The 12,906-nt window shown below is 38.2% G+C and overlaps 1 protein-coding gene across 2 annotated transcripts in view; it reads right to left on the bottom strand.

Annotated features, from left to right (window-relative positions):
* The window catches only part of LOC149411630 (uncharacterized), a 32,577-nt gene extending 19,671 nt beyond the window's left edge, over window positions 1–12,906 (bottom strand). The window contains exons 1-4 of one of the 2 annotated variants that reach the window (XM_089646771.1): window positions 12,677–12,906; window positions 12,124–12,292; window positions 3,168–3,326; window positions 1,017–1,136 (exon numbers count right to left, since the gene is read on the bottom strand). In XM_089646771.1, the coding sequence (XP_089502897.1) occupies window positions 1,017–1,136; window positions 3,168–3,326; window positions 12,124–12,292; window positions 12,677–12,796 (568 nt within the window). In that variant the 5' untranslated portion in view covers window positions 12,797–12,906. Of the gene's footprint in view, window positions 1–1,016; window positions 1,137–3,167; window positions 3,327–12,123; window positions 12,293–12,524; window positions 12,616–12,676 lie in introns of those variants that run through there. The other variant, XM_089646772.1, reaches the window with a different exon arrangement.

Below are 12,906 nucleotides of genomic sequence, written 5' to 3' on the forward strand. Positions count from 1 at the left end.
CTTTTAATCACTTAGGGCAGGTCTACTAATATTCATATGTCTATGGTGCACCCTCCCTTCAGTAAACATTGTGGAGGCACTGCAGAACCTTGGTAGTAGCATGAGCTGCCTATGCATTATTGTAGCACACCCTCAGCTTGTCCCATTGCGCTGCTGGGTATTGTGTCCACAGCTCAGATGTGTCACCACAGTGCAGTGCAGAATGCCTTGAAAAGTAATTTTCTGACATCATCGCTACAGTGGTAGAACCGCCTTGAGAGCATTCCGGCCCATGATTATACGATATTAATGACAGCATCCAACGTACAAAAACCGTCTTTAATGCTCATATGTTTAATGCACAGAATCGTATACTCTATTACTAATCTATTGGATTGTATGCACGCGCTGCTTTGACAGTTTGCTTTGAGCTCGAATACTGAAGTCGAATTCTTATTGAATATTATTAACCTGCGATTAACTTTTTAATCATAATTTAAATAAATAAAAATGAATACCCAAAATAAGATGGCTACTTCGCCAATGTGTAAAATGATAATAGTGAATTGTGTGGTTGTATAAATGAATTGAAATTAATGCGAAAAAGTTGTGTGTCTCAGCCATTTGCGGAAAAAAAAAACTTATTCTGGATATTGGAAATGTTGGTTAACGGATTTACGAAGCTAATTTTAGACGGTACCTAATTGTATCTTGTTCGTGGGCTAGCGTCTAGATGTGCATATTTGATATCAAGTACGTAGTAAGTACGAGTATAAACATTTGATGTCCAGCATCACTTCTACAAAAAGTCACCGAACGCCATTGTTTGTTACAGTCTTGGTCTGGATTTTTGTACAGCATGACATACTTAAATTTGCAGTTAATGTGTCACCAGTGTATATTTTACAGATATAAAAAAAATCTATGGATTAAAAAATGAGTTCATAAATTCCTCCTTCAGACGCCTGCAAAATAAAGCCTGTCTAGATGCACAGGAAGATTTTGGTATAAAATGGGGGAAAACTGTGTGATCTTACTTTCCCCATCGTCCAGAGGGCTGTCCGCCCTCCTGTGGCTTGTTCCTTCATCATCCTGCGGCTCCTGTTTCATCTTTATGGGCACACTCGGCACATCCTTACGCGTGTATGGCGATGTCGCTGCAAATATTAATGTTGCCTTAATTTATTATAGAACACAAATAATTTTACTTTCAGTTGCTATTTTACTTTGCAGTCAATTCTATTTTTACAGTATTTTTTTACAAAATTGTAATCGCAATTTCCTTCCGAGTTTTTTGTTTTTTTTTTTTTTAATGTGATGAACTTGGTTTTATTAGCATCAAGTTAGTGTAAGTGTAAGTCATATTTTGATCATGTTTAGTGTATCTTCTGCTTTCTTAAATGTTTCTGCTCAATTATTACCATTAATTAGAAGAACAGTACCATTCGCAAAAACATTTAATTACATTTAAATTCGCCTCGGTCATTAATATAAATTAATACATAACAGGATTAGACCCTGAATACTTCCTTGAGGCACCCTGCATTTGACATCAATAAATTCGCTGGTTTTTTGTTAAGTTTTACAGATTTCTATTTTCCATGTAACTTTTAAAAATGTCAGTTCATTATAATTACTATCAGTAATCCAGAAATTTTCTAGTTTTTCAAAAAGATGTGAGTAATTTATGGTGTCGAAGGCTTTAGGAAGGTCGAGGAATAGGCCAATGCATTTTTTTTAGGTGATTCTAGAGAATTATTAATATACGCAAATACTAGTGGGCTATGGCGTTAGACGTTCCTAATTTTTTTCTGAAACAAAATTGTTTCTGCAATAATAGTTTGTTAGATTCTAGGGAGTTAATTTATTATCGTTGTTTCTAAGATTTTAGATAAAGTGTCTATTATTATTGATATCTTTATGATACTTGATTTAAGAATTGGTCTGATAGTCCCTATTTTGAGTTCTGATGGAAATCTGCTCACCGTAAGGGATTTGTTTATTAGAAAATAGCATCGGTTCGATAAGTTCGTCTTGTGAGTTCATTGTGGTTCCATCACTATCAGAACTGATGTAGGTGTTGGTTTGAATTCAGATAAATGCTGGCGTCCCACAGGGATTGGTTCTGTCTCCGACTTTGTTTTTGTTGCACTTCAATGGCCTTTTGACATGTGCACCGATTCATTGTTACGCGGATGACAGTACAGTTCATGATAGCTTTTTGTTTGACAAGCCCCCAAAGGGCACACAAACTCCAACGGCTCAGAGGGCTTTGAAGCAGAAAATGGACGGTTATCTCGAGAGTATTTCCTCCTGGGGTAAAAATAATCTCGTCGAATTTAATGTTTCGAAGACCCAATCCTGTCTGATTACGTCTAAAAGGGATCCAAATGATAATCTAGTCTCCTACAACGGAAGCAATCTTCCGAACAGGCCTTCCATTGATATGCTTGGTGTAACTATAAGTGACCAGCTCAGGTACGGGGGCTCCATCGAAGCCAGAGTAAAGTTGGCCTCTCAGAAGCTGGGTGTACTGTACAGGGCCCGCAGATACTTTAATAGTACACAACTGCTGACCCTGTACAAATCGCAAGTGCGCCCCACTGTCGAATTTGGCAGCCATCTCTGGTCCGGAGCCCCAAAATACCTGAAAAAAACCCTTGACTCTGTGCAGAAACGGTCGGTCCGTTTGATAGATTCCCCAATCTTAACAAACGGACTGCAATCTTTAGAGCACAGGCGTCAGGTAGGTATGCTGTCCTTGTTCTATCGGTATTACAATGGAAGATGCTCTGAGGAACTAGCGTCAATGATCCCTTCGGCACCGGTGCGTAGTTGGGATACACGCCAAACGCACGCCCAACATTTGTACACGGTTGATATTTGTCACATGAGAACGGGTCGCTTCTACGATTCATTCTTAAGTTCAACAGCTCGGCTGTGGAACGAGCTGCCGGCCTCTGTGTTTCCTCCCTCCTACAACATGGGACTCTTCAAGACCCATGTTCACTCCTTCCTCTCCACAAAAAGACCCTCCACACAGCATCCCCAAAGATGACATAGGCCCTGAGGGAAATTATTTTCTTCAGGGCCTCCTGTGTGGAGTTAATATAAAAAAATTAAAAAAATAAAAAGAGAAAAATTAGTGTTAATTCGTGTTTAGTGGTTGGTTTTAGTGTTCTACTTACCAATTTGGCCAAGTTCATCCGGATACTTCCTCGGTCGTCCTCTTTTCCTTTTAATAGGCTGTTCCACCACGGGCCATTTATGTTCCAACTCATCTTCAACTGGGATTTCGTATTGCAGGTATACCCCATTTTCTTGCTTTATGGTGATCACTTCCATGCCTGCAATGGGTAGGAACTTTAAGTAGGTACTTGATAACAAAATAATACATAGCTGGTAAGAAAATCAAACAGTAGACACATTACAATTTTCTTAACCTGAAAGAGGGTGTTACAGCTAATCGGGGGGGTATAACTCCGATCGAAAATTGGAACTGAAATATTGTGACGTCATATGATTGCCTAGCTATATCCACCAATGAAAAACTCTGAAAGTCTATAGAATAAACTTTCAGAGTTTTTCATTGGTGTATGGTGTAATAAGTAGGCTCTGAATGAAAATTTTACTAAATTAACAAATTATTATAAGCAATGATTAGTCCCTTGAAATATCCATACAAATTGATAATTTTTTTTTTTTATAGTGAATACCTCACAAGAGTCCCAACTGCTCCCGTCTGGAGCCAGTGAGACTGTATCTTCCAGAATGCGACTATTACATATTGCTCAGTAAAATTTAACCTTCAGGCCAGTTCTCACAGTTCGTATTTTTAAAGTTAGTGTAGCTTCCCACATTTGCAGATTCGACCCTACAATAAAACAATTCTTTGGCCTGGTATTTTTATAAACATATTGCCTTGTTTGTATCATTTATGATTTAAGAATTGGTGACATTTTACTGCAAGCGGCGGCAGCTTTCAAATAGAGCTGTTCGCCTTCGATTTTATGATGACCCTAGTTAAACCATTATGCCTAAAAATATTTGCCAATACCTTTCCCACCCCTGTCCCATAGTAATAAAAACCCCAAATAAAGTTTCATCTCCCTCAAAATAATTCCTTTAAGATATTTCTATTGTTTAAATCACGTCTGTATCATTAAGAATAGTTAAAGTGCATTTTATTTATGTTAAGAATGTTGTTTGCCAACGAGCGGGTGGAACATCTTTATTTTGGTAAAATGTCCTTCAGAATTTAGTTTAAATACAGATACCTCCCAGAAAAAAGGCAGTATTAGAGTATTGCTATAACGGGTAGGTACAGACGTACCTACGGAGGAGCGAGTGTTGAAATAACTGGTAGGTACATGCGTACCTAGGCAGTCAGTCGTGAGATAATTACTAGGTTTATGTAAACCTAGGGAAAACTGAAGAATAGAGGAAACTAGACCTTTATTTCTTTCAGTTTAAGTTTTAGCAGAGGAAAATAAGATCCTCTGCAATTATATTGTGAATTAATAAATTTATATGTCAAGAAGAAGAAGTGTTTTCCTGCATTCCATCTGACGGCGTGTTCTCGTACCACGATAGCAGAAACATATGGTCCTTCGAGCCGGATCGGGAACAGCAGCATCATGGAAGCGGGACAACACACAAAGACGTCATCTGTCTGCGGCAGCAAGGCGGGAACCAGCAGGAGCTGGATGGAGGCTCAAATAAAAGCTTCAGCAACCAAGGTGCACATCACGAGACAAAAGGCCCGCCTACTTACGGAGATGGCCGAAGCAAAGATGGCTGCTTCCGAAGCAAAGATGGCTGCAGCAATGTCAATCTTGGAAGCAGAGGAGCAACATGCGGCGCTCGTTTTAGAAGCTGCATCAAGGACTTCGCAACGGACTCTCGAGGATAGAGTCAATGAGTGGGTGGACCAGTCACATCACAGTTCATCATCAGAACTTGGAGATCACAATGAACAGCCTCTTCGAGTTCAAATGGAGCAGCAACAGGAACTGCTCCATGATGGGCGGTTATCACTACAACCGCCCACAATAACTGCACAGCAACAGCCCTTGGCAGGGCAGATTCTCCCGTCGCAAATGGAGCCTCGGGTAGAGCAGGCTCATCCGCTGCAATTGGAACAGCGGTTGGAGCAGCACAAGGGTGGGCGGTACGCATTACTCTCACCAAAAGGATCCTCAGAGCAGCAGCCCTTGGAAGGGCAGACTCTCCCGTCGCAAATGGAACCTCGGGTAGAGCAGGCTCATCCGCTGCAATTGGAACAGCGGGTGGAGCAGCACAAGGGTGGGCGGTACGCATTACTCCCACCAAAAGGATCCTCAGAGCAGCAGCCCTTGGCAGGGCAGACTCTCCCATCGCAATTGGAGCCTCGGGCAGAGCAGACTCTTCCGCTGCACTTGGGACAGCGGTTGGAGCAGCAGCAGCAGGGCGGGCGGTACGAGCTACTCCCACCCAGAGGAACATCGCATCAGCCGCCCTTGGTAGGGCAATCTCTTCAGCTGCAGTCGATGCAGCATCAGCAGCCAAGCAGTAGCTGCTGGGAGCTGCCTACATCAGAGCAGCCAGTCAACTTAGCAGAGCAACGCGACGGGCAACAGTGGCTAGAGTCGCTGGGCCGATTCCAGGGACCAACACCTGCTATAACTGAAGACCGTCTCGCGGAATCAATTGGTAAGGCAATGTCTTTATATAATACCAGGCCCAAAGTTAATGATCTTCCCACATTTAACGGCAATCCAATTGAATGGATTGCGTTCAAATTAATATTCCATCATACCAGAGACTTCTTAAAAGTATCTGACAGCAAAAATTTATATACATTACAAAAAGCGTTAAAAAGAGAGGCGCGTGACGCGGTTTCTTCCCTTCTTATAATTTTTGGCGCAAAATCATCACATTGTTCGGCGCAATTCGTAAAAAATAAAAACGCGGATCAATTTTTATCTCAGTATCCCCAGGCCTTCGAAGCAATAAAAACAAAACATTACATGAACGACTATTTAGATAGTGTAAATTCAGTAGAAAGTGCGAAGAAATTAATACAAAATATTACATACATACATGCTCAAGGCGGGTTTAAGGGTGGAGGTGAATGCGAAATTACCTACTACAACCATTTAGTCAGTCAGTAAGATATACATTTTTTACGGAATTTCTAGTTTTAAGACATTACCTACTACACAATTTTTAGTCATAAGATTTACATTTTTTACGGAATTTCTAGTTTTAAGACATTACCTACTACACAATTTTTAGTCATAAGATTTACATATTCCACGGAATTTCTAGTTTTAAGAGTAGCATAAATATTTGTATTTCAGATATTTTAATAAATTTAACTGGTAATTTTCGTAGACAAGCAGTAGGTACCTAATGAAGATAACAGTCGCATTCTTTGCCTATTTTGTGAAGTACCTTCACGGGAGGAGGTATGTATCTTCCAGAATGCGACTATTACATATTGCTCAGTAAAATTTAACCTTCAGGCCAGTTCTCACAGTTCGTATTTTTAAAGTTAGTGTAGCTTCCCACATTTGCAGATTCGACCCTACAATAAAACAATTCTTTGGCCTGGTATTTTTATAAACATATTGCCTTGTTTGTATCATTTATGATTTAAGAATTGGTGACATTTTACTGCAAGCGGCGGCAGCTTTCAAATAGAGCTGTTCGCCTTCGATTTTATGATGACCCTAGTTAAACCATTATGCCTAAAAATATTTGCCAATACCTTTCCCACCCCTGTCCCATAGTAATAAAAACCCCAAATAAAGTTTCATCTCCCTCAAAATAATTCCTTTAAGATATTTCTATTGTTTAAATCACGTCTGTATCATTAAGAATAGTTAAAGTGCATTTTATTTATGTTAAGAATGTTGTTTGCCAACGAGCGGGTGGAACATCTTTATTTTGGTAAAATGTCCTTCAGAATTTAGTTTAAATACAGATACCTCCCAGAAAAAAGGCAGTATTAGAGTATTGCTATAACGGGTAGGTACAGACGTACCTACGGAGGAGCGAGTGTTGAAATAACTGGTAGGTACATGCGTACCTAGGCAGTCAGTCGTGAGATAATTACTAGGTTTATGTAAACCTAGGGAAAACTGAAGAATAGAGGAAACTAGACCTTTATTTCTTTCAGTTTAAGTTTTAGCAGAGGAAAATAAGATCCTCTGCAATTATATTGTGAATTAATAAATTTATATGTCAAGAAGAAGAAGTGTTTTCCTGCATTCCATCTGACGGCGTGTTCTCGTACCACGATAGCAGAAACAGAGACTATGGCATCCCCAATTGGGCGATGTTGTGAGGCTGAAGGTAAGTGGGGAAGGGAAAGAGGAAGGTGGGGAAGTACCTGGCTATTCAGATCTAGTCACTAAACACGGCTAAAGCCATTTGGAGCAACGTTTCAATTCTGAATGGTGGTCTTACACCAGGGCGATACTAGTAGTATCTTCCACTCTGGAACGTGCCGCAAATATACTATATATTATTTTAATTAATTAATTGTGAAATAACACAAATTAATCAAATAAAATTTATTTGCGCACGCCGGGTTCGAACCCGCGACCTTCGGAATGGCAGTCCAATGCGTTACCACTGGACTATGCCGGCCGTCAAAATATCTCCTGAGTAAAAAAAAATGCCGCCGACGGAAATTAAACCCACGCCTTCTGATGTGGCTTAATTCCAACACGCCAAATAATTCTATACGTATTAATGCTTCAATCAACAATTACTGCTTATTATATTTTTTTCACCTGTAAACAACCAACTTTATTTTGTAGGAAAGGTTTTGTTAGTGCTAAATTTTCCACTAGTTGGCGTCGAGACATATTATATCTACATTTGTTGGTGTAATATTTTGACTTGCTTATTATTTTTTTAATGATAAACTAATCTTTATAAGACAAGAGAATTTTACTGTCTATATATCGGGCATATCAATGGTTTTTTTAGGTCCAATTTGTTTCATACAAAAAACCCGAAGATATCGATATAGTGAGTGGTTTATTTATGCAGCTAATACACTGCCATATTTCAAGTTTCAAGCTCTATAAACAAAATTCGCAGTCTTTAAATTAAAAATTATTGTACTGATGGTAGAAAACGAATTATACAGAATTAAAATGGGCCATGAACTAGAAAATCTAATTGAGAATAAGACCATTGTAAGATCCTGTAGGTCACAAAGACTGCGATGGGCTGGACATGTAGAAAGAATGCCAGATGATAGATAGGACACCGAAATACGTAACCAAGTGGATACCCCAGTAGAAGCTAACCAGAGGCAGACCGACGAAGTGGTGGATTTACTGTGTGGAAGAGCATTTGAGCAGAAGGACTGAGGACTGGAAGCGAATGATGAAGGATCGCAGCCAGTGGAGAATATTTGCGGGGGAGGCCAAATCCCACGCCGGGATTTAGCACCGTTGTGATTTTTCAAACTCGATTCAGTTTTAAGGTTATAAAAGTTAGAATTCTTTGGTATAATTTTATTATAATACATGTCAATACGCTGGTCCGCCATCAATAGGTTAAGGTGCTCTCATAGCCGCTGTGCCCACATGATGCACAGATGGGGCCTTAACTCGTCATATGCCGGGACTGCATATGTGAGTGCTGCACATTATCTACGAATTTAAAAATAAAAAAAAATTATGTGTGATTTTGACCCTTATGTATAAGGAATTTGTATGAAGAACAAGGTCACAATCGCTTGGGCTATTCTCGTTCTTTACGCAGCAAATACCGGAATGACTTCTAGCTTTTCAGATTTTTTACAAAGAATTTTTCTGTGGAATGCCAACGAAATATTCGCCGCGTTTTTAGTGTCAAAGCGTCTTCTTTCATTATTTTTGATATAAATTGATTGTGGAAATAATAGATTTGAGGTATCATCAGAAAGATAGTTTTATCTACATTATTTTGATGTAATTTTTATAATATTTCACCCAAGAAAAGTGATGAAAATTAACTTCGTAAGAAATGTCAAAATTTTTACCTCATATTGAATAATTATATTTTTAGCATTATTTATTTACAGGTTTCATGTACAAAATAATATTATTAGTAACAACAGTTGTATAAACTACCGAAATCTGGAAGAATTGTTATCATATACTTATTTAATGCGACACAAAAAAAATTTAAGTGGACACTTGACGTTTGATTTTGGAATTAAATTGAGCTTGGAATTTCCTGGCACACCACAGGTTAAAGAGTCGGCGATGTGTGAATGTGGTGCGGTGCAGACCACTGAACATGTGGTCAACGAATGCCCACTCCATTCATTCCCCGGCGGGATTGATGAGGTCCACATGGCGACGCCTGAGGCCCTAGACTGGCTCACAGACCTAAATGTCGCTGTCTCTGACCTCCCAACCATACGAAAGAAGAAGAAGAAGGTACTTTGATTCAATACGATACACATTTTACCTAGTGTTCTTCGATGTTAAAAACGAGTAATCTTAAAAATAAAAAAAGTCTCGATTCTCATACACAAAGTATAGCGCTGAAAAAACCAATAGGCTTTTTGAGGCTGGTGACTGATGACGTCACTGGTCACGTCCATTGATTTGGTGCGTTTTCGGTAGACCCGAACAATTAAAACTTGTGAAAATTATTTTGACTATTAACCTCTCAGACAAAGACTTTTATCTACTATGTGTTCCTTTGAGAACTGTCAAAACGTGATAATTTTTGTGTTATTTACGAGTTTTGCTAAAAGCTTCATAACTCACGTTTTGGGAAACTTAGCCTCATTCTAAAAAATGTTTTGGAAAGATTATGAAATCCACTATCGCATTGTGTTGTAATACATAAATATTTGCATTTCTAAATATACATTTTATGAAAACGTCAAAAATATGTAAAAATCGCTTACAATTATTTCAAAGCTTTGAAAAATGTACTTTTTTCTGAGTATCATAAAGAAATAACACTTTATATATTGAAGAAATATAATTAAAAACTATTAGTCACCTCAAAACATTTACCGTTCAAACTAAAATATTTTTAATAAATTATTTAGAAACGCAATAAATTATGAACGAACAAGATGACAGATTCAATCGGCTTAGATAATGCAACTCTACGTTCCATAGATATTCTTGAATTGCGTAGCGTTATTCATTATCGATACTCTGTTTTTTAAATCATGGCAATCCGTATATTAGTGATGGAAATAAATCGATTTTTGTAAAATCTCGCGCGTTTACGTGAAAAGACGTTCTAATGTCTTGACCGCTATTATCATATTTACGTCTTTTGACGTTCTAATGTTCTGAGTGGTTAACACACTATGAGCGGGAATGGTATTTTTACCCGCGCGGCTGACTGGTGCTTATCGTCGGGACGGGTAAAAATACCCTTTACGCCGGCTCCACTTCAAAGGCGAGGAAGGAAAATTATTATTATTATTTCCCGTGACTATTTAATCTAAACGCTTGAAGACATTACAAACTACACACACATATAACGAAAAAAGATAAGCCGTTGTTTCTTTTATGTACACACATACTCTTGCAATAATTAGGCAATTTTATCGTGTTAAATTTCAAAGATTCTTTGTTAGTTGTACTGGGAATATGAGTACCTATTATATTTTTATGATGTGTTATAAATTCATTGGACCTTTACTTTTATGAGATAATCCAGAGGATGTTATTACAATAATCATTTCCTGAATGAGAGATAACACAAAAATTGTTTAGCAATTGGATGTATTCCCGGCACTCGTTACTTGTGAAGATAGAGTGGCGCTAATATACACGTGCTTTAGTTATGATATACAGAGTTACAAAACAGATGTGTTTTTTTAGTGGAATTTATTTAATTGATATTTTCTTTTACCCTTCAAAAATGTCTTATAGTTTTTCTGCTCATTCTGGTGAAGATTTAGCAGAAGCGATATATTTTTGCGCTAATCGCGAAAAACACCCGCTATAGGCTAGAGTCTATTGTTTGAAGCTCCCGACTACAATGTGTTAACAATAAAAATACATATACTGGTATTCAGAGATGTGCAAAATGGGTACCCATAACCATTTGAAATGCAAAATGGAAATGGGTCAAAACTTTTCCATTTGAAAATGCAAAATGGTTTTTAGAAAAGCATTTAAAATGCAAAATGCAAAGTACCCATTTTCAAAATGCATTGAAAATGCAAAATGGTTTCTCAGGTCAAACAATTAAAATAATTATAGAATTTTCAAACAGTTTTGTCATTTAATAATGGACATCAATGTAGAACAAACATATTACATGGTGGTAAATCAAAAAATGCCACGACTACAGATTATGAACCACAAAAAATTTGCGCGGGACAAATGTTGCCAACGTAAAAACATAGAAACTGCTATCTAACATTTAATATTACAGCGTCATGGCCCCATGTTCAGTATTTGAATCAGTATTTTTGTAATGGTATCACTCAATTGCCAGGGCTTCTACCATGGAGCAACTAGACAAATGTAAATTCTCTCTCATAGCGAGGTTGAGGACCGACTGATATTTGGGGCTTATGAAAAAAAGATGAGTGGAGATAGTAGGAAGAATGTTGCAAATAAGCATTTAAAATGGAAAATGCATTGAGAAAGGCATTTAAAATGCAAAATGGTTTTTAGAAAAGCATTTAAAATGCAAAATGGAAAATACCCATTTTGCATTTTGCGTTTCCATTTGAAATGCATTTATTTGAAATAAAGTACATCTCTTGACGCGTAACAGTTTAGTACTACAATACATATAGAAGCGTTATAGAGCTAAGTGCCAAACAAAAGAAATGCTAATTGTTGACCTTTCGATTTTGTAATAAAAGTCCTACTGGAGAAGTAAAAAGATCTGCCTCAACCTGTCTCTCCAAATCCGGCCCACCACACAGTAGGTGGGCAGACGCATCAAAGACCTAGACAATCCTCACCACACAAACCCGACAACCCTGCTAAAATCACCAAACATAGCAAACCACGTGTGGTGACCTATGGCAGAGGTGTTGGTTATCCACTAAATGGTTCCCAGGGCGGCGGTACCCATATTCGCCTCCCCAATTATAATGTAAAGCAAACAAACATTATCGTTCTATTATAATTATAATGTATTATAACTTTATTATGGACTAACCTTTTTTGACAGGAGCTGAAGACTCCGCATTGGATCTTTGAAATTCCTGCAAACATTCTCGAAGAGTTTCGTGGGAAGAAATACATTGCTGTTTGAATTGAAATGCGGACATCAGCCGGTCCACGCATATCAGACAAATGTTGGACGGTAATGGCTCCGTCTCCGATACCTGAAACCGTTATCGCATTGCATAATGTGTTCATTTACAAATACATTACGAAATCATGGCCTAAAGAAGGTTTTAATAGAATATGACATATCAATAAAAATGTCACTAAACAGTTTATTTGCGTAAAGACTGACACAAATCATTCAGGCTTGCATTAAAAACTGCAAGGCCTTGACGTGAGTTGTCAAATCTCGACATTTAGGATAAACAGAACTTATCACATAATAATTACCGATATTATTAAAATATCGAAGATTTGCCTCCAAATATTTTGACAGCCGAAATAATATCGTAAATGCTAAATGTAGCAACATAAAAAAAATATAGGCGTGGGGTAGCCATGTACAAGCATTTTCCATTGGGCACATTTTAATTTTCACTCACCTCGATGGAGCTGCAGTACATGTACTTGTCACTGAGCAGGTCATTGTTTTCATCGCAGTCGAACAGGGAGACCATATCGCCGCCCTGCAGGCACACGCGACATACCATTTCCCATTCCATGTCGTCTTCGTTCGCTTTCGGCTGACATAAACGTAGAAAATTACCAAATAGGCAAGCGTAAAACAACAGCGACAAGGGCCAGTGTTACCAATATACAAAATAAAGTCTTG

Source organism: Hesperophylax consimilis, chromosome 25, assembly GCF_061612785.1.
Source record: "Hesperophylax consimilis isolate HC1 chromosome 25, BYU_Hcon_1.0, whole genome shotgun sequence".
NCBI classification, from domain to species: Eukaryota; Metazoa; Arthropoda; class Insecta; order Trichoptera; family Limnephilidae; genus Hesperophylax; species Hesperophylax consimilis.